Source organism: Battus philenor, unplaced genomic scaffold (assembly GCF_028537555.1).
Source record: "Battus philenor isolate CCGP_79_NKW_IND1 unplaced genomic scaffold, ilBatPhil1.0.hap1 SCAF_5, whole genome shotgun sequence".
Taxonomy (NCBI): Eukaryota; Metazoa; Arthropoda; class Insecta; order Lepidoptera; family Papilionidae; genus Battus; species Battus philenor.
This window is the reverse complement of record NW_027181715.1, coordinates 4,985,161-5,011,207: the sequence shown is the minus strand read 5'-3', so window position 1 is coordinate 5,011,207 and position 26,047 is coordinate 4,985,161. Positions and strand designations below refer to the sequence as shown.

The 26,047-nt window shown below is 30.1% G+C and overlaps 4 protein-coding genes across 7 annotated transcripts; 1 reads left to right on the top strand and 3 right to left on the bottom strand.

Moving 5' to 3' along the window:
• The first annotated feature begins 705 nt into the window (after nucleotides 1–705).
• Nucleotides 706–4,327, top strand: ND-ASHI (NADH:ubiquinone oxidoreductase subunit ASHI). The gene is made up of 3 exons (XM_068772492.1): nucleotides 706–847; nucleotides 938–1,155; nucleotides 4,021–4,327. Exons 1-3 carry the CDS (start codon nucleotides 754–756, stop codon nucleotides 4,231–4,233), a joined length of 525 nt encoding a protein of 174 aa, XP_068628593.1. The 5' UTR covers nucleotides 706–753; the 3' UTR covers nucleotides 4,234–4,327.
• A 1,073-nt stretch (nucleotides 4,328–5,400) lies between these two features.
• Nucleotides 5,401–6,928, bottom strand: MED22 (Mediator complex subunit 22). 2 transcript variants are annotated; one of them, XM_068772742.1, is made up of 3 exons: nucleotides 6,205–6,928; nucleotides 5,813–5,914; nucleotides 5,401–5,661 (listed from the first exon to the last, which is right to left on the bottom strand). In XM_068772742.1, exons 1-3 carry the CDS (start codon nucleotides 6,299–6,301, stop codon nucleotides 5,519–5,521), a joined length of 342 nt encoding a protein of 113 aa, XP_068628843.1. In that variant the 5' UTR covers nucleotides 6,302–6,928; the 3' UTR covers nucleotides 5,401–5,518. The 2 variants fall into 2 exon arrangements, with proteins under 2 accessions (XP_068628843.1, XP_068628842.1); XM_068772741.1 differs by having other exon boundaries at nucleotides 5,425–5,736; nucleotides 6,205–6,915.
• Nucleotides 6,929–7,473: 545 nt separating this feature from the next.
• Nucleotides 7,474–12,799, bottom strand: Ass (argininosuccinate synthase). Its single transcript, XM_068772187.1, has 10 exons — nucleotides 12,707–12,799; nucleotides 11,899–12,004; nucleotides 11,323–11,483; nucleotides 11,166–11,250; nucleotides 10,039–10,184; nucleotides 9,485–9,606; nucleotides 8,371–8,522; nucleotides 8,205–8,296; nucleotides 7,780–7,928; nucleotides 7,474–7,698 (listed from the first exon to the last, which is right to left on the bottom strand). The coding sequence occupies exons 1-10, from the start codon at nucleotides 12,769–12,771 to the stop codon at nucleotides 7,535–7,537; spliced, it is 1,242 nt and encodes a 413-aa protein (XP_068628288.1). The 5' UTR covers nucleotides 12,772–12,799; the 3' UTR covers nucleotides 7,474–7,534.
• A 376-nt stretch (nucleotides 12,800–13,175) lies between these two features.
• On the bottom strand, nucleotides 13,176–25,223 carry Rop (Syntaxin-binding protein Rop). Of its 3 annotated transcripts, none has more exons than XM_068772257.1 (15): nucleotides 25,195–25,223; nucleotides 21,107–21,256; nucleotides 20,873–21,028; nucleotides 20,458–20,561; nucleotides 20,190–20,338; nucleotides 19,180–19,240; nucleotides 18,935–19,089; nucleotides 18,149–18,300; nucleotides 17,867–18,021; nucleotides 17,464–17,544; nucleotides 17,219–17,386; nucleotides 16,550–16,639; nucleotides 15,218–15,315; nucleotides 15,022–15,104; nucleotides 13,176–14,443 (listed from the first exon to the last, which is right to left on the bottom strand). In XM_068772257.1, the coding sequence occupies exons 1-15, from the start codon at nucleotides 25,220–25,222 to the stop codon at nucleotides 14,310–14,312; spliced, it is 1,764 nt and encodes a 587-aa protein (XP_068628358.1). In that variant the 5' UTR covers nucleotide 25,223; the 3' UTR covers nucleotides 13,176–14,309. The 3 variants fall into 3 exon arrangements, with proteins under 3 accessions (XP_068628358.1, XP_068628356.1, XP_068628357.1); XM_068772255.1 differs by lacking the exon at nucleotides 20,458–20,561 and adding an exon at nucleotides 20,694–20,797 and having other exon boundaries at nucleotides 13,178–14,443; XM_068772256.1 differs by lacking the exons at nucleotides 20,458–20,561; nucleotides 21,107–21,256; nucleotides 25,195–25,223 and having other exon boundaries at nucleotides 13,178–14,443; nucleotides 20,873–21,021.
• Nucleotides 25,224–26,047: the final 824 nt, after the last annotated feature.

The following is a 26,047-nucleotide window of genomic DNA, read 5'->3' as shown; positions in this document are numbered from 1 at the left end:
GTACGGAAGAAAATGATAGGATGAATCATTTGGCTAAGGACGCGGCCGTTAAGGGCAATAGACGACCAGAATACGAAAGGTGCCCAGTTTCGTTCGTCAAACGTAATCTCAAACGGGAGACACTTGAAGAATGGAACAGGAGGTTGGTGCAAGATGAGATGGCTTCGATAATGATGACATTTTTCCCGGAAGACGATCCGAGTTTTTGCCAAAATGCTCATGTGGTATGGGTGATTCTCGGAATATCTATACAGGCTTAAACTCAAGGTGACTCAAAGTCGGAGAGTGTACCTATGACTGAGGTGAGGACAAGAATATGGGTCACGTAACCGTTCGACGTCTTATATTTAATAAACAGAGAGCGGATTGTGAGATGCAGCTGGGAAGGAGGATAGAGAGGACAGCATTGGCTCTCTAATGGGAGATAGTGATAGCCGCCGCACCGCATATTATTACACCACTGCAAAACAGTAATAAGTAATACAATTAAAAATATATGACGTTATAGTGTAGGAATTGTGGTGAAGGATATAAGGAAAGTTTATAGTTAAAAATTTAGGAGGAAAGTGGAGAAAATTAAAAAATGATTAAAGAAATCAAAGCCCTATTTTAACTGTGATAGAAGTAATGAAATTAAAAAAAAGTAGTGCGTTTAAAATAAGATACTGGCAATTTTTAATGTTACTGTCATTTCCATAAGTCAGTTGTCATTCTGACTTAAGTGTATTTTATTCTCGTAGTCTTGGAGTTTTGATGATGGCTTCAGCTCTAATAAAAAATGCTTTGATATCTAATCCATATAACGTTCGTAAGGCCATTGGAATATTATGCAATGCCACAAGAAATCGTAATATCTATGTCTATTAACACCTATAAAGGTACCACAATTTAAACCTAATTTTAAGATGTTACGTCACAAATTTTTCCTAATTTTTAGACTGGAACTATCAATACAAACCTGGTCCGTATCCAAGAACTCCTGAGGAGCGTGCAGCTGCCGCTAAAAAATATGGGATGACTGTGGAAGAATACCAACCATATCCTGAAGAAATGTGCTATGGTGATTATCCGAAACTACCGGATATTGGTTCCGATTCTAAAGATCCATTCTATCCATATGATTATCCTGAATTAAAAAGAAATTTCAATGAACCGGTAAGTCTACTCACTGATTTGTGTACAGCTAAACCAATATTTTTGTTGATAGTATTCATTGTAATTTACCTAAAGATCAAGTAAAGGAAATATATATCCTGTCACTTTATTTACAAAAGTTTCAGCATGCCTTTGACCTTCAGTAATATTGGTTAGTTGTTTACTGCATTTATTATGGAATTAAATATTAAAAAATATGTTAAAAATAGGAATATGTGTATAAGTATTTTACAATGCTTCTTAATTATTTTTATTTATTTATGCCAAAAATAAACCATAAAGGAATTGTAACAAAATTATAAAGATTATAACTAAAAAAAGAAATAATTTACATAGAAGCACATTTTGGAATATTAACACATTATTACAGAGAAATAAATATAATTTTTGTGTTTTGCTTTCACAATTTAATCATAGTTTAAAGAATGTTGAAGGCTGAAATAATATCTTTAGTGAATTGTGAGGATGTAAAAGGCACAAAACCCATTCTATTTAGGTAAATAGCATGACATTTAACCTCTTAATGCACAATTTTTTAAAAAAAAAGTGACAAAAAAAATCATTTTTTTATCCAAGAAATTACATATTTTGACCTTACTATCAACAAATATTAAAAAAAAATGCAAAAATTACTAAAAATTCAATAAAAATAGTGGATACATAATTATAGTGAATATTGAATCGCATTGCAGATTGAATTTTGTAATAATAGATATAGATAGATAGAAACAATTCCCAGGTCAGAGATGCTTAAAGTGTCACCCTGAAAGGCCATATTTTATAATCCCAAATAAACAAACTTTACAGCTAACAATACTGAATTATACAATAAATATCAATAAATGAATGTTTTCCTTGGTTTTTATTAAGGTATTTTTAATGCCCGGATATATTTGAATCTAAACATTTTAGTGACATAAATTGCGATGCTGACCGTATGTATATGGGTTGCTGCACATTTTGGCTAGTTTTGCATGCTAGTGTATTAACACACCCCTTAACACACAGAAATATATTAACATTTCTGAGCGTGAAGGGTTAATACATTCCATGCCATGTGGGGTGTATACGAACCCCGCTGCACTTTCTTTTCAGGCTGTTTGAAATTTTCATTAAATAAAAATTGTAAGGAATTGTTAGAATATTAATTGTAGTTGTGAATATAGACAACTTCACATCATATATACAGCGCTTACTGTAGTGTGAAGCTTATATATATGCCTTTGAGAGACATTTTTTATGAGTTATGTCAACTCTGCCAAGCAGAGCAGATAATTATCATTGTTCAGCCATTTATTTGTGCAATATAATCTGTTTGATTAATTTATTTGAGTCAAACAGTAAAATATCAATTATTGAATTTAGAAAACAATTACTGTGTAAATGATGTCACACAATGATTATAATTCTTTGGACATAGTACCAAAAAGAGTTTACTATGAAACGAAAAAAAAATATTTATTTAAAAAATGCTACAAAATTATTATTAAAAAGTTTGGCTTAAAATTTAATAATTGTCCAGAAAAATCTCGTTTATGTCTCCCATGTTTCCACAATGTATATAGTACAAGGTCATTCATAATTGTAAGTATAATAATATTTAGCATGTTTGAAGGAAAATGTATTATTTTTTATGCATTTAGGCTTTATTACAAAGGTCGAATAGGAGCTTGTAACTCTTCTGATAGAGTAAACATTACAGATTATGGTTGTTAAAACAATTCATTTAATATTCAAATTAATTGCATTGTTGTATGTTTATGCAATGCTTATTAAAATTTATAACTTTTTCCTGCTAATATAGCTTTGCAGTATTGAAAAATCTTCAAAAATAGCCATACCATGGAACATGATTAACTAATTCTTTGCTGGGTGACACAGTAATTAATGTTCTCTTGAGATTATTGGAGAATATTCATAAGTCATTCCCAATCACAATTTAAAATAAAAGTATATTATTTCTTGTCCTTGAATCTATTACTGATAATTAAAAAAATCATCTTGGATATTTTTTTCAACATATTCATTTTATATGACATAATTCTCAATGATTCTGCAAGCTCTTTTTTCAAATTAGATATGCAGTTCACTATTCAAATATTGTTTTTTGTTATCTGTGTGTTAAAAACATCAAAACTATTTGATATTTATTAGTTCCCATTGTCACATTAAAAATATAAAATTGATTGATGGTTTGTGTGATGTCTGATTTCTCCCTTATAGATTTAAAGCAAATATATGAATATTTGAACACAGAATTCGTTGAAACTGAGTTATTATTTTTAATAGTACATCTTCACTGTTCTCCATGTCACTATCAAGTCTTAGTATAATCTGTCTCTTTAGAGGACCTATGTAATCTTCACTATCATCACTTGCACTGTTCATATTTTCATTATGGTTTTCAAATTCATCATCACTACTTTCATTATCTTCTCAATAATTCCTAAATTCCTTGATTTTTGGGAATTACACCATTTAAATTTAAATTTTGAACTCAAACTTGGTGACATACAGAGTGGCTAGTAATTTTCTATTGATCTCAACTCTACTGATCTAGAATTTTTTTCTTTCCTCTTAATGATATGTTGCCCCCAGATTGGCGGCACAAACTTTTATGACGACTTGCAAATGACTAGATAAACTTAACATAAATCATCATTATTATGAAGCATTTTGAATGATAATTTGTTGTTTCAATTTTTTATTTCCAGTTTTTATCTTTGAGTAATCTGACTGCAAAATTAAGTAACAGTCTTATATGGCTATGTTACAATTGAAGTAATTTTTTTTTAAAGATAAATAATTGAAAACATCCCTATCTATTACAGTGTGCATGCTTATTAATATACTATATGATTTCAGATACATGCTAGTCAGGAGATAATTGGTGAAGATCGTTATGATATTAGTATGAAACCCAGATTTAGCCTTACCCATCAATGGGCCTGGTTCTTGGGTGTTGTAGGTGGCTCATTCGCTCTGTTCTTCTTTTTGGAGGACTATAAATTTGGAAGACCAGTTACAGTAAAGCAGTTTCCAAAAGATGGTCCCCATTATCTATTTTGTGGGAAGTAAAAAAATTTTTTATCTGTCAGTGAATCTGAACATAAATTGTTTTTCAACTGTTAATGATTTAGTAAAATAGTAAATAAAACCTATGACAGACATATTATTTTGATTTATCAGACCTACCCAGTGGCGTAGCTAGGGGGTGGCGAGCGGGGCGGCCGCACCAGGCACCACAACAGGGGGGGCACCAAAGTTGAAAATAATTGTTTTTGAATTTTTTTTTGAATAAAAAGAATATCGAATTTTTTGTGCTAAAGAAGTTGTTAAATAATATGAACATTAAAAAAAAGTTAACGGTTACAAATTATAATATACTCAGTGTTTAAGCCTTTCATTCGCAAAACACATAGTGTTTTTTAAAAAGGCCCTAAATCACAAAACACATATCTGTGTTCATGAAATGTACAAGAAGATATATATGTGTTTAACATTTAAGGACATGATCCTCTCCCTTAATGTATAAACTACAGAGATGGGTTCATAAAGGGTTCAAAAAATTCTGGAAACACATTTTTGTTTTATACAAAAAGAGAGAGGATCATGTCCCTTTAAGAAAAAAAAATATTTTGATTTTTTTAATATTTTAAAGAAAAAATCAAAATTGAGCTTCGGATTTTTTACTATTTTATGGGCCAAAAATAAAAAATTGTACCAAAATGTGGAAAATATATAAATAAAGAATTCAGACTCTTGGGGGGGGGGGGGGGGCACCAAGCGCCTATCTGCCCCAGGCCCCAAATACCATAGCTACGCCACTGCACCTACCCATGATATATTACAAATAATTTTCAGAATAAAACACCTATCACAAAATTTTGCCACATTTAAAAAAAACTGATCTCTTTTCTGACAATAATGTAAACATATGGTTACCTTATATAATATTGTAATCTTGAATGACAGTTTCTAAATTAAAGAAAAGAAAATTAACTAAATTTAAAAAAAGAAAATGATGTATTATCAAGAGGACCAGTAAAATTTTGTAGCTGAGCAAAAACCTTGTGTTTATAAGCTTAGAAATGTTTCTTAAAAGGTTTTCAACAAACCTTTGGAAGAATGCTTTGTCTGTCTCAAATATTAGTCTTTAAAGTTTTTGGACCACCTGATTAAAGCAAACAATAATAATGATGTCTCTATTCATTAAAACTAAACTCTGCCATTATAGAAGTAAAATTTTAACACATTTTTCAGATTGTTTTTGCCTTAATAACTTTTTAATAAAAATTCTGCCAACAAGCCTATATAAATGTGTGAAGTACAGGTAAATAAATAAGAGTTTTATTTCTTAAATCTATTTATATATGCTAGTAAAGTATTCATCTTCTAAATCATAAAGATCTGCTGCTATATCATCCCTTAATGACATCAATTTTTGATCACATTCTTGCTGTTTGGTTCGGAAAAGTTTGGAGTTTTGTGTTATTGCTTCATTAACTGATGGAAAATCATTAAGTATTAGGTATTGTTTTATATCTGACACCAACTTCATCAAAGATTCGCCAGCCCTTACTGGAAATAAGATAAAGATGATATATCAAACAAAAAATGGTATACACAATCTTCAACATAAATGTTGTTCGGTTACCAATATTAGCAGCTCTGACTTGCATCTCAAATGTGTCTTGTTCAATTTGTGTCATCCTGTTAAGCTGAGAGTCATTTTCACCTTTAGCAAGTTTAATGATTTCTGAAAAAGTAAATTATTTTATCTATTATTTGGAATAATTAATTAATAAATGAATTAGAAGTTACGGAAAAAGTTTATAGATATTGTCTGTAAACAGAGAAAAATATTTTTTGGAGATTTATTTCTGATTCCATATAAATTAGAACATTAAAATTGACATTCTACAAGATAAATGTGTTTGTGATAAATAATATCAGTTTTAAGTTATTAAAACACCTTGTTAGCTTTATGACATATTTAGCAAAGGTGCATTTTTAACGTTTGTAATAAATATTAAATAGCATATTTACCTTCAAAATTTTCGAGCATACTTTTGACATCTTCTTTTAGACGCGTTGTGTATGATTTTAATAATGCTTCTTTATTTTGTGGTAGATTTCTATGCATTTTAATCTTTACCTTGCTTCAAATTATCATATGTTTTTAAAAAAAAAGTACACATAAAACTGGTATGCACTGAATTAAAGAGTTAGTATGGCTACTAAAAATTATTGGTCTTCAATAAAACGTTATTTTGTAAACAAAATAAATTAGGTATTTAAAGAAAAAAAATCATTAACTCTGTATTACGGAGTATGTATACAAGAAATTTAAATGAAGGCCATTGACAGCACAGTTAATTGTTAATATCATTGATAACCTTACAAAAAGTTGCCAGAACTGTACAAGCAGCGTTCAATACTGCAGGTAAAAAATAATAAAATTCCTTACAATCATTGTCATTTATCTAATTGATATAATCTTAAAGAAAATTTAAATATTTTTTTTTATAATCATTTATCGATTTCGTACCATTTAATTTGATTTTTATATTGAAGTTATCATTAAGGTCCTTTCATAAATTGGAAGGTTTTTTGCTAAAGAAGATAAGAAATTTGCGAATTTACTCATTTCGACGACACCTGCGACACACAGTCTGAGTTGTATTGTTCCGTTATGTCAAACACTGAGGAGGTGTCGCAGTTTATAATTTTTCTTTATCTTAAATTAAATTTTAGTGTACTTAATAGTCTCACACGTTATTGTATAGTGATTTAGTAGGTTTTCTTTATAATTGAAGAAAAATACACCAAAAAATTTAAAATATTAAGGATTTCTATCTTATGATTAAACATTTGTGACATCGTGTAAACGATTTTAGAAAAAATGTAAATGCTAACAATTTTGTAAAAGCGAATAGACTAGTACACATACTTTAACAATAATAAGAACAAGTTAAAGTTAATCTAAATAATTAGAATTAAATATACTAGTAAATAGAAACGGTGATACAAATTAACACGAAGGATAAAGGGGTTGATATACTGAAATAAAAATTTAAATGAAGGGAGGAATTCACTTAAATCATCATCGGATAATGGCCAATAAAGTAGGAAAAGAAAACAAAATTTAACCGTGTTAACAACAGTCGTTTTGGATGCTAAAAAGAGGAGGCTCGTTGTTCTGCCAAACATGCAAGCGGAGACGTATACGGCTTTACTCCAACGGCTGTCACCGATGTATAATAGTTTTCAGTACAATTGATTATAGTGCAGAGATAAATAAAATCTTATACTAAACTAGCTTGAATAAAAGACTGTTTTGGACAGTAATATATTGTCTTTGTTGTTCAAATTTAATTTAAAATTTAGTTTTAGCAGAAAATCTGGCAAACTCCTTGAGCCGCATTGCGTTAATATTAATAAATCCAGTGCTATCTTCAGGGGAGAACCCACCGTGGATGTCCATAGATACTAAATCTTTATTGTACAAACTATTTACGCTTTTTCTGGAAAGTATTACAACTGAAAAAAAAATTATCAAATATTTTTTATGAGTCTTAATTTAAACCTAAAATGTTTTTCGTAATATATATTGCAATATACCATTTCCTTTGTAGATTTTCACTGTTACCGTGCCATTGACGTTTTCTTGAGACAATTCTAAACATTTTCTAGTGAAAGAGGCTTCTGGCGAAAACCAAAATCCATTATATACGTAATCAGCCATCTTATCTTGTAAACATTTTTTCAACCTTAAAGAATCAAAGTTATCAGATTTATTGACGTTATAGTACAAATTAACGAAAATTTGACGTACAAGCCAGATAGAGATAATAAATTGTGTCTCGCTTTTGTAAATTATTCACACAATTTGAAGACTTTTCAAATTGACTTATATAGTAAAAAACTATAACTAAGTAATGCATTGTCAGTTAAAATCAAAATTTGTATAAGCTGTAAAAGCAATATTTTTGTGTTTAAAATGTAAGAAATATATAGATATGTATATCAACCAATATTTTATTTACCTAAATACTTCTCTATCCAACGTAAAGGCTTCGAGATCAAGATGCGCGACATGTAGTATAGTGCCAGCTGGTGTTTCGTACAAACCTCTTGACTAAAGCAAAATAAAATAATATTAAAGACATTAAAAAAATTATATGTTTTATGGTTTTAGTAAAGGCGACCTACTTTAAGACCTAAAAAGCGATTTTCAACTATGTCAATTCGTCCAATCCCATGCTGGCCCCCGATTTTATTTAATGTCTGCACTATATTTAGAGAGTCGGATAAAACCATTGATTTATCATGGCCACTCGGAATCACAATTGACACTGGTACACCTGAAAAATACCATCAAAAACTATGTTATTGGCAAGAAGGTGCAATTTAGTTTAATATCCGTATTGATCTAGTAGTTCCAGGAAGGGTTTAAAAGTAATAATATCAAGTTATTGTTATACTTTGAAAGTCTCATTATGAATATTTTATTTCCTGGTTCTTAATATGTATGTTGCAAGTTAGTTAAACTTTCATATTTTCAACTTCGACCTTCGTATTTTATCGCCAGCTTGTTAGCCCGGGGATCCTGACAGAATTAAAAGTAATCGCCTTGTTGACAGACGACGGATTTTGGGTAATGGCTGAGGCGTAGAACGATAGCTTATGCGACTATAAGAACTTGTCACGATATTAATCCTGCAGATGTATAAATAGCCATGTAATTTTGATATTGCATTTGCAAACACTCCGTAATTGCATTCCGTAAGAAAAACTCATGCGGTCTACATCACGCAACAGTCTTTTATTTTATTTAGGATAGAGAACTTCTCTCTCCACCTATGGTCCTTTACAAACTACTAACGCCTTATAAAAAAGATCAACATTACTCAGAGAGAAATGAGAAAGTTATGATCAGTGCTTCTTTGCTTTTTCTCTGTTCATGTTAATGCTGTTAGCCCTAAGGCTTTTACAGCTTCATCGGTACTGAGTTCACGGAGCGGAAGGGTCCGTGAACTAGAGAGTGCTTCGCTGCGAGGTAGAATCAGGAGGTCTGCATAGAACCAACGTCTCTCTGAAGTAGCAGTGAGCGGAGCACATCACTCGTTCAATCAACGACCATTGGGGCCGAAAGGTACCCAAATGATGACCATCATTATGTGGACCGATCACGTGGTATGGATCGCGAGAAGTCGCTGGAAGCTGGCAGCAGAAGACCGATCATCGTGGTGATCTTTGGCGAAGGCGCCTATAATTGACGTGATGATAATGATTATATGTTTCATAAACACATGTATAACGTAACCTTTTTCAAAGTTGATGTCAATGATACTTGGGTAGTCCTCAGTGCAACTAAGATCACGAGTCATTTTATATATTCCACTTGGAGGAGCAACACCAGGATCTTCAAGAACACCGGATTCATAGCTATAACATAAATTTAAAATATATTCATATGTTTATCGATGGTTTAAAAATGTAAATACTTTTTGGTACGTCATCCGTAAACAAACTAAGGCAAACTAGGTCGCCTTACGGGCAGGAATGTTTAAATATTATCGTTAAATTGTGACACTCTACCATTTTTTTAATAACTGTTTGTAATAATTACAATTATTAGTTAATTTCCCGTATTAAATTAATATTGGATTTAATTAGATTTAAAATAATTTGTCAAGTTAGTTAAATAGTAAGGCGTGTTGAGTAAAGTGGTAGAAAATTTATTATTTAATTACTAATAATTATTAAAGTTATTATTTTCCAAATTTAAAAGAAAATAAAACAGAAGGGGAACCCGTGGCTAACTCTAAACCCGACTAAGTCTAAAACTTGGTATTTTTTCACCAAAAGTGGGATCACCTTATGTGCATAATATTTTCATCAGTTGACCAAGGTTCTTTAGGTGTTGCGGCCACTGGAATATTCTCCATTTTTGCGAATTCGATAAGGTCGCTGCGACCCTGAAATCTTTCGAAAAACTCTGGCATTCGCCACGGTGCTATTATCTGAAAGAGGGTTTATTTTTATTTCAGGTGCGGATCTCTGTCTTAGTCACGAAAGAACATGTCAGTTTTGGCAAGCATTTTTCTCCAAGTTTTTGAATTTTCTGAAAGTTTTAAGGAGCTGTGCAAGGTTTTGTTTCGTTATATTCATTACTAACCCTTTTACCCTCTACACATCGACACCTAAGTATAAGCTTCCAGATTTTTAGAGATCCTCAGTGCAATGTGGCCGGAGCAGATGAGGATTCTACTCAAGCAGATTGAGGACAGACGAGTCTCCATTTTGAGCTTATTAAAGACAGAATAATTAGTGCAGGGCGATGGTCTGTGTTAGGATTTTTGATATTCAGTGATAACACCACATCTCCAATGCGTCTATACTTTACTTAAAGAGAGTATGTATTACGAATCTATTGGTCAGTATTATCCTTGTAGTCTTACCAAAAACATTTTCTCATTTTTTATAATAAATATATAAAGTAAAAACATTAAAATTTGTTTAGGTTGGTTTGTTGGCTTTTAATCAAAAATACTTTTGTACTGAAAAAAATTGGAGAAGAAGACCAATAATATCTGCTTGTAAGAGAGACAACAACTATTGTATACTAACTTAAGCGAGTGAGACAAAAACTTGCATCTGCTAGTACAAAGGTAGAGACTTAATTCAGAGAGAATTTACTTTTTTAATTTAACTATTAGTAAACCATTTAATCGTTAAGGTTGCTTCCAACCGGTCTTATCAGAATTCTTTAGAGGAGGCCTGTGTCAGTAGTGGACGTCGTACGGCTGAAATGATGTTAAGCTGATTGAAGCCGTCAAATATATAAATTTAATTAATAACGTTATTTTAGAAAATGATGGATTTGAATTACAATTTATACTAATATATACATATTTAAATATATTTAAAAGGATTAGTACTAAACTCATTTAAATTTTATTCCTTTTCCTCGTATATTCCTTAAAATTATAAATTGTACTTACCTTGCCTTCTGGCCATAATGAGTACACGCTTAGCTCAAATCGGACCTGATCGTTTCCTTTTCCAGTTGCTCCATGAGAAATATACCTTGAAATTACAAAAACAATTACTATGTAAATTACAAATATTGTCAAAATAACATATGGTACGTTTACTTACTTGGCGCTTAATGTTTTTGCTGCATTAACTATTCCGACAGAAATACAGGGTCTTGCTAAAGAAGTACCCAGATAGTAACGACTCTCGTAAACCAAGCCCATTTGAATTGCAGGTAACATATAATTGTCGACGAACTCTTTACGCAAATCTTCTATTATTACCTACAATGAGTAAAAGAAAAAGATTCTTTTTAACATCTTTATTATTTTAAAAAAGAATTATTATATGACTTGCGGACAGTTGCTTACTTTTAAACCTTTAAGTTAATAAGATCATGATGTACACAAGTCTCATGTTATAGGCTTCTTAACGTATTGTAAAAATTTTTGTTTTTGGCTTGCCTTTCTGTTAAACTATATCGAAATCCTATTATTTTTTGACTCTTTGATGTTCTTTGTGACTCTAAAGCATTGTAAAACTTATCATTTTATTTTACTATAAACAGAATTTATACATATTTTTAAATCGGTATGAAATTTTGATAAAATTTTAAACATTATATTAAATTAGCAAAATCTTAATAAAATGTTGAAAAAGAATTGAATTTTTAAAATGTTAAAATAAATGTGAACGCACATCTTTAGCTCCTATATTGATTGCTTTCTTTTTTGCTTTTTCGAAATCTTCATCTTGACCAACGTCAGCCATGTAGCAAACGACGTCGTACTGTTTGTGTATCAACCTAAAATTGAAGACAGACATGAAAGAAACTATTAACATACAATCACACGGTTAAAGTTTAATATTCTCCCGAAGATCACCACGATGACGGGTTTTGCGCTATCTTCATCCAGCGACCTTAACTATGTCGTCGGTCGGTCCATCTAGTGGATAGCCTACCCAACCGCCATCGGTTACACGAACGAGTTTATATTATATTAATAAATTAAAATTTCATTAAATTAAATATTATTCACTTTATATGCAGTTACTCAATATTTATAATAAGCAGTCATTTATATAAAAAGTTTGCAATCTACCACACTAGTTGAAACAATACTTTGACCACTCGTCATAATCATCTATCATAGAGTTATCTAAAATCTAAAAAAAACTAATCAGAAATTTCGATTACTAAACAGTAACCAAGCTATATAGTGGATTTATTAAAGCAGTAATCTAATTTTAATAGCAAAAATTGTTACTCATACATTTCAACGTCATAGTGATGTCTGTGAAAATCTCTTAATAAAATATTAGTTAATTTTCCACTGTTTTATCTGAAATATTTTTCTTCGCTTCATTTTATAGACACTACACTGATATATGAGGATAGAGAACACATAAAACAGTTATTTAAAAGGCATTAATTCACAAAAATAAATTTGAGGAATTAAAAAGAAATACAAAGATATATAAAAATGAAAATCTTAAAAATATCTACCATTTTAGTATACAGCTTGTATCTAGACCGCCGGAATATGCTAATATTACGAGATCCTTAACCATCGTGTAAACTTGGTTGTTATCGACTTCTGTGTTGTGAATGTGGTTTCTTTTGGAGTTCATATATATGTTATTAAACGACAATCTGTGGGTCGCGCCCTCTTATCTTTATTCTAAAGATTCATTCACAGGAAAATTTCAAGGGGAAAAATAAAACTACTAATTTTGTGATTAAATAGTTTAATGAAACATTAACACCTCAACACCGACAAAGAAATTACTCTTAGAAAGATATTTCTACAAAGTTGCTAATTAATAGGCACGAAATAACTATTCATTTATAAACTAATACACTAATTTTAATACTTTCATTAGATTTATTAACAAAATACTTGAGGAAAATACATAGTGCATTTTCGTTAAAGTATTTTAGTTAATATTTGACAATAAATAATTAAGTAACTTTTAAGAGAGTAGTATCTAAATGTTTATAGTTATTTATTAGTGAATAGCATTAAAATTAATTGGAAAACGGCTAAAATATATTTATTTGGAAAAGTGTGCAATTTTTAAGTTTTTTTTTTTCAAATACATATTAACTCAGATATAGATTTTTTGTAGCAAGGTAAAATTAGCCTTATTGTTGTTCAAATGACCCGTTATTCCAATTACAAACAATTATATTTTTATTACTGATAATCAAACATCACGTGAAACATCCGTTTATTTATTTGGAATGTTAAGATAACTAGTATGCTATTAATAAAGATTAAAATACAGCTACAATATTCATGAGGTTAGTCATAACACATTCGACATTTTCCTACAGCGATACTTGATGTTCTAGCACGGAATAATGTTTTATATAAATAAAACTTATAAGAAAAAAAATTAAACTCGATTTGTATTAAAACACTAACAAAATACTTCATAATTGTATCCATGCAACTATTTTTTTTAAATTAAGATCTTAAATTTATCAACATTTTATAAATAATACTAAGATAATTTTGTGAAATAGCTTATGAATAATTAAAAATTGTAATATATAGTTACATATAATTCCAAACGAACAACAGTAACAAATATGCTGTAATACTAAACAACACATTGATTATAACATTTTATTCTATTGCAGAATAATGATAGAAACAACAGAATTAAAAATTATTACCCCAATTGCAACAAAAACAAATCAAATGAAATAGACATTTTTAGATTTTATAAATTCAGATAACATTAACAATAAAAATATTGATTATGTTTTAATATATTTAATTAAGTGGGTTTGCACTTTTAATAATGATTTATCACAAATAAAATCTTACAGCTATGATTAATAATTAAATTTTCACACTAAGTGAGAGATAAATCTACATAGAATTATAAGATGCTTTTATTTGATCTTGCGTCATACAAGGAAATGTAGTAAATATTATATTGGTGATTGCACTGGTTATACTGATTATTTCAGACTATTACAAGTTTATATTATTAAAACAATCTACAGGGGTCAATTTATTCTGCTACTCAAATACATCTGGCTGCTGCTAATGTTAAGATCATAGAAGTTGCAATCATTTATATAATATAATAATGGTTTAAGCAGTAAGTGAGCTCAGGTCTGAAATGAAAGTATCTGGAGTAAGAATATGCGAGGAGCCAATAATAACTTCCCAGTTCTTGAGTGCGGCGGTGACTTCGTACGCGCAACGGACTTCAGAGAAACACACACCTAAAAAAATGTTTCAAATAATCGTTATCTGTAAATTATGGCAGAAAGTGTCAAGTGATTGTTTAGATAGTCGGATGAGTTTCAACTGCAGTTTATATATTTAATAATAAACTGCATAATTTCATAATATTATTTATATATAATAATTCTTTAACAAGTGTTGCAACTTTAAATTTGTTAACAATTGTGACTAAAAACTATTTGAATAAGTTTTCTTTTGATTTAATGTCTTATTAATATTATGGCAAATAAAAATATCTGAATTATGGCTGTGTTTGCAATGCTATTTTGCTTAGCTGTTTAGTAAAATCCTGATTTTACCTCATTTCATTGTCCGTCATATTATTTTTCACCAGAAAGGTGTTTGATACGTTTTTTGCTAATAAATATTGATATGATTTTTTCTTGAAGTATATTGTACATAGACACACCATTACTAAGTCAAGGATACAGTTCGCCATTTTTTCAAGATTTTGTTTGCAAAAATTATGTGTCAAGTTCAGTTAAAACAATAACTCCATTGATATTATGTATAATAAATTAAAAATGTAAAAAAAACACTTAAAAAATTATCTTACCTCCAACCACAAAGACAATAAGCCGAGGAACATTTTTAATAGTTTGTTGGGCTTTATCCTTATGCCAATGTCCATAGCGAACGCTGTAACATTAACAGAAATTAATAATAATAAAGATTCAATTATTTTACTTAATTTTAATTTTTTTTGAAGTTTTAAACTAATAAATAACAAAAAAATACTATTTAATTTTCACCTTGTCGGTGCTTGATATCCAGAAGTCTGTGCACGCCCGGCCAAGAACGGAAAGTGGCGTTGATCCAGTTTGTCGTCGATGGCGTCCTCCATGATGTCCTATTAGAATTAATATTATTTAAATTGTGGATATTCTAGAAATAAATCTAAATTAATCACTGCTAGTACTGGTTCTATAAAATATCAGGAACACAGTTGGAACCTAGAAAAAGTGGAGGATAAAAGCAAGTGCTTTAAATCTACGCACGTGACATTCACCTTTAAAAAAGGAAACTGTCCACCAGTTAAGCTGAACCATCCTACCTCACCAAGCTGTTAGATACCAGGGAAATCTTCACAGAAAACTCACATGGAAAGATTATATTAAAGCCAAAAGAGAACAGGCAAGTAAGATATATAGACAGAGTACAGGTTGGCAAGGAAACGATCTTCACTAAAATTAGAAAATAAGGCCCGTAGTAGCCGGTTTGCGCATAAGGCTTAGAACTTTGGAGCAAGCAGCAAGCCACTCCTACATTGAAATCCTCCGACGATTCCAAAACAATGCCTTGATAACTATAGTTAGCACTCCATGGTTTATAACAAAAATACAAAAGCGTACGAATATTTGGAAATGCTGGCTGTCTACGAAATTGGAATGTCATAAAAACTTTTTGGTGGTCTTTGATGAACACAAAGTACTTTTTAAAAAGAGAGATTCTATTTACAAAGTACAAGATGGTTCAATCTGAACTGAACTACATTGTTGAATGAGATGACACCTTGTGGAAAGCGGATCATCTCTAAATATAAACACAAGCTTATCATCAAATTTAATCAATGGTTTCTGGCTAATTGTGGTGAAGGAAAATAAATACTTAAACAAATAACAGGTTATAATATTCTAAAGTGGTAGCGAGCGGGGCATACAGTTCGAGCAAACGAAGATCGTTGGGCTTCAAAGATTTTCGAGAGGCGACCACGAGCCCGCATCGGTAGGATCTCTACTGGGTGGAACGACTGTTAAGGTAACGCCAATTCGCTGGATGAGCAGCGCAAGACCGGACATAGTGAAATTTTTTGGAGGTGGCCTATGCCTTACAATAGGCGTCAATCGGCTGACATGATGATGAAAATTCATTGTTTAGAAGAATTGAATGAAGAAAAAGAAAAGAATACATACTCAAAGTCTTGTTTGTGTTTTTATTTTACTAATCTGAAAACACAGCACTAAGTAACATTGAATGTGAGCCACTTCCAACTAGCTTTATTGCAAATCTATGAATCCAGGAGTGTATAATGATGATGAATCTGATATCAAGAACATGAATAAGCAGCGCTGTGACAATATTACCTTAATAACTGGTGTCCAACGAGACATCTGGTAAGTTTGTTCTGTGATACGCTCCTTTCTAGGTACTTGGTATTGTTTTTTCCTGTTTCCCTGTTGATATAAATTATCATTATACTGAATAGTGGAATTGGTGATGGTTACTTTGCAATTAAATTAAATGCTTTATTACAAAAATTAAACTTATTTCTTTTTATTGGATAATAATCTTTGTACACATATCATAGATATGTGCAAAAGGGGTACAAATATATTTTATGAGCCTGTCCTAAAAACTATCTATTCATTACTCAGTTTTGTTGGACTTGGGCGAAAGCATGGGTGCACTTAAAAAAAATTAGTGCTAAATTGACATTGATAGTATATACATGTAAAATACTACTATGCAACTATTTTAATGTAACGTAAGTCTCAGTAATTGTATTTACAAGGCAAAATGAGATTCAAGTCATACCAACTCAATAGTAACAATCTCAAATATAAGACATTTATGTTAGGGAAGTTTACTTAATTTTGTTCCTGCTTTTTTATAACTATAGATAATATACAGTTAGATTTTGCAAAATATAGTTTTTCATAGCCAAATATCTGCTACACGTGCATATGAATGTTTTACTCAGCAGCTACTAGTTGGTTTAATAAGTTTTAAAACATAAAGCGTCATTAACTTACATCCACAACTACATTAAGGCCCAAGTTTGCAAGATTGAGCAGCGCTTGCTTATCAGATGGTTCAAGCTGGGCATGGGTCACCAACTTGTTCAGATTCTCTTCAGATATTCCATTTTTCGACATGATATACAGAGCAATGATTCGCATCTTGTTATAGTTGGTTACAGTCTGTAAAATAAATTTTATGTTATAGAATTACAGCAAGAAAACAATTTGAAAGTTATTAAAATAATTGTTATGGTTACCTGATCAAGAAGAACTGGCACAATGCTTCTCATGTGATCTTTAATTTTCTCACCTTCGGCATCAGTTCCCATGGCCAGATCCTGTGTATGACATACAAAATTGGATTATTCACTATAATATTAACAGATTAACACAGAAATATGTAACTAAGAGATAAAGTTAAAATTAATTTATTCAACAATGGAACTTTCTTTTCGTTAAATCTATTTTATTTTTACACAACTCTGCTTTGCAAAGTGTTATAGCTGTGGAGAAGAAACAGGCAGAAACAAAACAACAATGCATTTTTCAAACAAGTTTAACAATACTGATCTATACACATACACTTTCTATTGTTTATATTTATTATACTGTATTACCATTTTTATTATATATTCAATACTTAAAAATAAATAAAATTACCTGTTCCACTTTACACAGTTTATCAACATAGCCCTGATATGCTTTCATGCAATCTTCGGCAAGACGCAGATGAGTAGCATACTTTGATAGCTCCTTCTGGTACTGGGGCATTTTTTTGATCATTTGGGACAAATCGCGCATGGACTGCTTGTCACCTGTAATTATCATTTTTTTTTAAATTTCTGGACAAGGTTTTCTTTTAAATAAGTAATGGTCAAACAAATCAAGATTTGCGACAAAATTTATACATTTATATAATTGATGACTTATGGTTATTAATACCTCCACCCATGCGTTTAGATTCTGTGAACTTCTTTAGATTTTTAGTTACAGAAGTTGACACGACTGCAATGTGCTGATGGCGAAGTTCCACCCACAGCTCGTCATTTTCATCCAACAATACTTCTTTGACTTGTCCCTGTGATGCTTCGTATCTAAAAATTAACATAATAGTTAATTATTAAATTATTAACATATATACAAAAGTTTATTTGCATAAATTACAAAAAGGATTTTCTTTATGTTATCATAACTCAGTTTTTAAATTTTGAGAAAAAGTATGTTAAATAATGATTACACATACAAATGATTGGATAGAAATATAGACAGGGCTTCCATGAATTATTAACATATATGCTGGATGTAAGATGTTTCAAATCAGTTTGCTTGGAAATTTATGAGAGAGGCCTAAGTCCAGAAGCGTTGTCATACAGTTGAATGCATAGGACATACATGTGTAGTTCACCTGAATAATAAATTACAGTTATTCATCCCATTCGCCCATTTGTATCCCGGCATTACGACACAAGTGTTTTCCATAATAAGCAAATTCATCAACTAGGTAAACTACACATACAAATATCTGAAATCTGTTAATATTAAATTGATTCAAGAAATTAACAGTTTAAAACATAGTGCAGCACAAGGTTTTGATATAAATAATGTGTAATTTATTTTAAATTAAAGTAATAAACATTCAATATACCATTAGCATCTTTTTTGCTATTGAGTCATTATGATGTTGTGAAGATCTCTGTCTGTTAGTTATTTTAATAAACATGTATGTACCTATAAACGTCATTTTCGATCGGCAAGAGGTCATATGCCATAGCTTGAAGAGTTAGTTCATGTAATAGTGGCGAGACACAGTCAAACCCTCTGTCTAGCACCAGTAGTTGGGATCGTGCTTTTTCAGGACCTTCGCCCATGGTTGGTTCATCAGCCTGGAATAAAAATTATGTCGGATTTTCCAAAAGAAATATAAAAAATAGAAATATAAATGTACTTAAGTATATATATACATATATAGTTACCTTGTAGGCATCGAGTTTCTGCTGAATAAGTTGGGCGAGTTCAACATTGCGTTCCCAATCGCTGCAAAACAAATGTATAAATATTACTTTATAAGGTTTTTTAAATTTATTTAATTTAGACTGTTAAACAATTTGTGTTGCTCATTTGTCAGTTGTTAAACAACTGACAAACAGTAAACACATTGCACAATAAAAATATAAAAAAAAAAACAATCATTAGACAATGAAGATAGACCATCATTCTACTTGGTCTCTTGAAAGATCAACCTCGCTTAAGACTGTACAGTTGGAACATACAAAATATAGTCTCTTTTCGTCGATAATAGTTTTTGACAAAACAATTCCTTAAATTACAATTAATATTCAATAATAATAAACTCATTTTTATATATATGCAATGATATTAATAATAATGGTATAATATTTTCCATAATGATGTGAAGAACCATACATGATAACTTAATAATTTTATTTTTATTTTTTGTACACGTAAACTACCCATTATTACTACTTTTAAGTTATCCATACTATGGTTGTCTGGAAAAGATTGCCTTGTGTGATAAGACCGCCAATTGTACTTTTTTGTATTTTATTGTAAAACTTATTAAATGTATCCTAACATGTACAATAAAGAGTATTAAATAAATAAATAAATTTTAATTTTGAGTAATTTTGACTAAGTTAAATATGGTCCTGCAAAGATATCAATGAGGGATATATCATAATCGCAAACAAAAAAGAAATGTGCAAAGGATGCTGGTTGCCAACCTCTGGAAACTTGTTTGTGGGCAGTGCCAATCACATATAATTAATGTTATATATTATAAAGTGAATGTTATATAAGATCCCCTGGGAATGGAACCCGCGACTTGCTGGACTACCCCTGCTTATAGGGTAAGTATACAAATCATAAATAAATATGGCTCTTGTTTAATATGTGACTTATTTTTCCTTTGAGTTTATTTATATTTTTGGTGTTAGATATAGAACCTACTCTTGTATGTACTTACCTGCGATAACGTACTGATGGGTATTCTCCAAGCGTGGCGCACAAGGTGGCAATTTGTTCAGCGATGCGCTCCATGTTAGCGTTACGAGTCTGCGCAAGTGCGGGATTGTACATGCAATGGAAGGTATCAGACGAGTCGAGCGAGAATACCTACAAGTGCAATAAACACATTTAATTTAACATTTCCAAGGCATTGAGTACAGACAAATTTTGCTATTACACTTTACACAAGTTTATTTCTTTTGTATATTTTGCTACATGATATTCACCTGACTTTCATAAGGCAGGAAGGCGATGTTAATCTCCTTCAAAGTTTTAATTTTTCTTGCGGCGGTTGACTTGCACAATTCATTGAATAGTTCCTCAGGGCATACTATTTTAATGCAGCGTGTAAAGATATTTCTAGTTAATTTAAACACATAACAAGATTTTCCGAGTATAAAGAAACAGTCTTACAAGGAGAGGTCAATAAAGCAGAGTCAAATTAAAATAATTTCTAACAAACCTGTTGCTCGTATGGTATGAAAGCAATGTTGATTTCCTTTAAAGTATTAATAAATTTAGCTACGCGACTACGTGATAGTTTGTCAAAGAGGACATCGGGACAAGCTGTAAAAAGTTAAACAAAAAATAATGAATGCAACTAAAGAGCGGAATAAAGCACCAAGACAAATTAGATTATACCTTCTGTAAAGAAGACATGAGCAGCTTTATACATGATACGGTTGCCCACTGAAAAGTCATTGATGAGTGCTGTCACTGATTTCTCTGTTGGCGTGATGAGGTAAATCCCATCCATGGTGCAGAGTGGCTCTCTTTTCTTGTGAATATCCTCAACCACTAGAAATATTGAAAGAGACAAAAAAAATTATGTGAAATTTATGTTATGGTAATGGTTATTTAAAAGAATATTCTTACGAGTTATTCCTTCTGCAGAGATGTCATGCATTTTACAGCAAGCAGACACCATGCGCATCGAGAGCTGGTCAACAATGAGGATCCGCCATTCTATACGCTGCGACTCCTTGCCTTTGGGTCCGCGATAACGGATCACCTCATTCATAATCTCTGAAATTTATTTGTAAACTTTTAATTACATATTGCATCACTGATGCATAATGTTTCATATCCTGCAAAGAACCTTTACAAGATACAAGTTTAAAGTTTAAAAGATACAATTCAGGATATAATTGTAGACCTTTGGATACTGACACTATTTATTATTGTAGCTATTATGTTTAAATTTCCATTTTAGTCTATTTAGTATTTATGAATTGCATTTGGATCTACTAAAGATGGGGTGAGCAAACTAGTCTCTGACTGCTTATCTATGACCCTTCTATAAAATATTTAGTGTAAACAATGAATAATACAACTGAAGATACAAGGAAATAATTTTACAGCTACAAAAAAATATAATTTTTAAATAAAGTTCACTTTAACCACACTAGTACTCCATATATTAGTAGGATTTTTAAAGATACATTTTAGATCGTTTAGCTTATTCTGTTTTTAAATAGTATATTTATGGTGTGATATTGTTTCATTATTTAAATCAAGACATATACTAAGAACTAGTTCATGTATATTTTTAATTATTTTCAGAAGTTATCTGGACTCAAATGAAAAAAATATTTTCAAGAAAACTTCAATTTCATATTTTTCATGCTTGAGCCAAAACATAACAACAGCATTACATCATTGATAAGTTATTTGTCACTTAATTATTTGCCCATAGTGCCATAGATAAATCTGCATGATTCAATGGATAATAGATTTATTCATACAGATAGCAAAAACATCTTGAAAACAAGGAAGTAAATATAATTTTAATTACTATGTGTAAAGGATATGTTTGCAAGAAATTTGGATATAGTGTTACTGAGTAAAAATGTTACTTGGAATTATCTCACAGATTATTACATTTGAATAAATAAAAGTACATGTCTATTTTTATAACCATAATCTAGTCCAGTGATTTCCAAAGTGGTCTGTATCGACCCCTAGGGGTCTATGACAACCTGCAGGGGTCTACGTCAGCGAAAAAAAATTTGGGGGTCCATGAAATGAAAATGAGGGTCCACAATAGTGGATCTCAACACATACACTGATAGTACCTATTTACTTACATCATACTATCTTATAATATCAAACATTTACATCTAATATATAAAAGACTCGTGTCACGGTGTTCGAACTTGAACTCCTCTGAAACGGCTTGACCGATTTTTACCAAATTTTATATGCGTATTCAGTAGATCTGAGAATCGGCTACTATCTATTTTTCATACCCCTAAGTGATAAGGGTGGTCCACCCCTAAATTTTTTATCCTATTTTTTATACAAATTTTCTTGTTTTTATTTTTTTATGATGCAGCATATAAAAATACACACAACCCGAAATTTTCACCCCTCTATTCATCCCTTCAAACCCTTATTTTTTATTTGTTAATTAAAAACTTATTTTTTTCTTGCAAAACAACGTTTGCGGGATCAGCTAGTTATTTATAAAAGTACCTATGAAGTAAAAGATTTATTATATATGTATTATGGAATACAGCATGGAAATTTTTAATTTCCTTTCCATCGTCATACCTAGTAGAAAGGGGGTTCAGCGCTGTTATCAATCTCCTAACAAAAAAAAGAAACAGACTGGACATCATTAACTGAGGAGATTTAAGATTAACCTTTACAAAATTGACGCCAAATGTTGATAATTTATTATTAAAGCATCAGGTTCATCCTTCTCACCAAAATATTGACTTACTGCTTATGTTATTTTATTTATAGTTTATTTTATGATTATTTAATGTTACATATATTTTACATAACAGATACAAAATTTTATTTTGAGTAGTTTTAATTTAAAATCAATTAATAAACATATAAATTAACATGTGTTTTTACTTTAAGTATTTAACACTAAACTTCACTACAGTTAGAAATTTACAGGAAATCAATATCAGGTAAGTAGGGGTCTACCCAACACGGAAAAACATGGCAAGGGGTCTATGACACAAAAAAGTTTGGGGAACTCTGGTCTAGTCTATAGGGATTACAACTTGCGTGTGGTTCTTTAGTTCTATAAGCAAATATTAATATATATAAATACATGTTAAGTATTCTCTTGTACAAGTATAATTAAAAGTAAATTAAAGATCCAACAAATTAATAAAACAAACAAAAACAACAAAATAATAAATTGAGTGACAAATATTTTCATTTTAATGAAAATATTTGACAGTTTAAAATTAAGTTTACATTAGTTCACAATGGGATACTTACTCAGAAGAACCAACAAGAAACTCTGTGGTGTGGTGTTTGTAATTTTTATTTTTCTTATGGCAAAAAAGTTTTTTACTTTAAAATTAGAACAATTCATTTCCATGAATCTTTGTTATGAACATATCCTGATATAAATTAATGTCTTTTGGAAGAGCCTTTTCTTAATAAATTTCTTGAATTTATTGAGTGATTAATTTACCATGTCATTTGGTTATTTGTTTTAGAATAATATACATTGACATAATAAATAATTTATTGAGAAAAAACACTACTTATTTATGAATAAACAGATCAGTTTTTTTTATCAAAAACTTTATGCAAGTACTATTTGTTTTATTTTAAACCCATCCATTAAATTATGGTTGTTATTACTATCTATAATTTTAGTATTTAGTTTAAACATAGTATTCAAGAAAAAATATTTGATTATATTAATACTTATAAATAATTTCAATTTGGAGCCTTTTTATGATACTGTCTGTTTTTATTTCACCCTTTTTAACATGTTTTACCACAAAAAGGAACTAAGAAAAGTAAATAAACCATATAATTGTTTTGAATTAACTTAAATCTATCTTACATTAATTTATTCAGATCTAAACATATTAGATCCTCATTTATATATCACTGTCCTAACATTTAATATAATTTTCTTTCTTTTATTAGTGGCAATGTAAAATACAGAAAAATATGCATCCTAATACAAGTTTCTTTGTCTAGTCTATATATGCCCAAAACTGTGTATATTTAAGGTACAAATCAATTTTTGCAATATATCACCATTGTTTTTATTAATATCAATAGATAATTAAAATAAGCTAATCATTTCCTTGTTTAATAGGGAAAATAAGGTAAATTACCTTGAAAGTTAATGCCTTTTTATTATTTATTACACTATTCTTAAAATCATATGTTAAATGATTATAATAACTTTCCATAATGTATGATGGCAGTATTAACTATCATTTTTTATATTTATTTATTACATTAAATTTGATAGGATATTATTATAATTCAATAAATAAATGATTGCATAATTTAATTTCATGAGAACAAACTGCTGGTATTGCAGTTAATTGAAAAGGGGTCAAGTAGACAAAGAACTAGTCTAGGCTTGTCATTTACAGTCAAAGTTGCAAATGTTTCAGTGTAAAACCTATTTATTTCTATAGCGATTACTGGATGAAATAAGTTCAATTCTGATAAGTATGCGACAAAGTTATAAGAGATTCTTTTTATGCAATTCGTTATGACGTACGCCCCCACCCTCTCCATTAGCTGACATAAGAAAATCAATATTTTGACCCATTGTCAACATTACGAAATGTCGTTCTAAATATATCATAATAGATTTTAAAATTTAAAATAAAAGGTGGATGATTGCTTTTGTATTATAATAATATGATTTCTACATTACATTTTCCTTCTCTGATGTATAAGATATTGTGTTTAGATCCTATGCTTAGTTTATTAAATCTAAAAGTGGATATTAGAAATTATGTACAATCACTTTTAAGCTTAAAATAATGGAATTATTAATAACATCATTTTTAAAGATATAATTTTATTAGTCATCAATCAAAGGCAAAAATCTGAAACAGCGTAATAGAGATTAAAAAGTTAATCTAAATTAACAATGACTTTCTTAGAATGACATCAGTAGCTTTTATTGCGTTGAAAACAAGGTAATACAATAATATAATAATAAAAGTTTTACTTACTTTGACCGACGAGTGCTTTCAAAGCCATCTTGTACCACAGACTAAGGAAGTCGCATATCGAAAATAATCTGATTAGACAGCTAACGTCATTTTATAGAGAAAACGTTATGTTACATCAAAATGCATTTAAAAACGAATATTTTTTAATGTATAGTTCAATTCTACAAGCTTTTAACGGTTTAATAATGATTAATTTGATATTATTATAATCATTTTTTTTGTTATTCCTTTTTGTTGAAGATTTCTAAAGCAAATATTAACAACAAACAACGTTGCGGTCCATGGCTTGTTGTAGATTATTTCCATATTAATTTTACTATGGAATATGAGTTACTTTAAGTTTAAAATAATTGTAAATATCTGGAATGATACTTTGAAATAAAACATTTTTATATTATTATATTCTGTCTCAATGCGCGCGCATGTGATAATGTGAGTGATAAGGATGCGGGTCGATAATGGTGGATAGAGAAGCACTATATTGCTTGCTCATTCTGTCATACATAATAGAAAATGAATTCAAGAGCGGGTAAATAGGATAGACTCGGCGATTTAGTTTTTTATTCGCTCGTGTAGGTGATGGATGTGTTAATCGTACAAACAGAGTGATTATCACGTGTGCGTAAACGATGCGATATAGAATGTATTAGACAAAATATATATTTTATAGGAATAAATTTAATATATTGTAATTGGTATTGTAAAAGTTATAGAAGGTTCGTAAATAACAAAAATTATAAACAATGAAAACATTTTTATTGCAGTTGCTTTATTTATATACATTTCTTCAGTGCTTACATTTACGTGCGTAAAATTAATATTTTTAACGGCTACAGTGGATAATATTTCATGT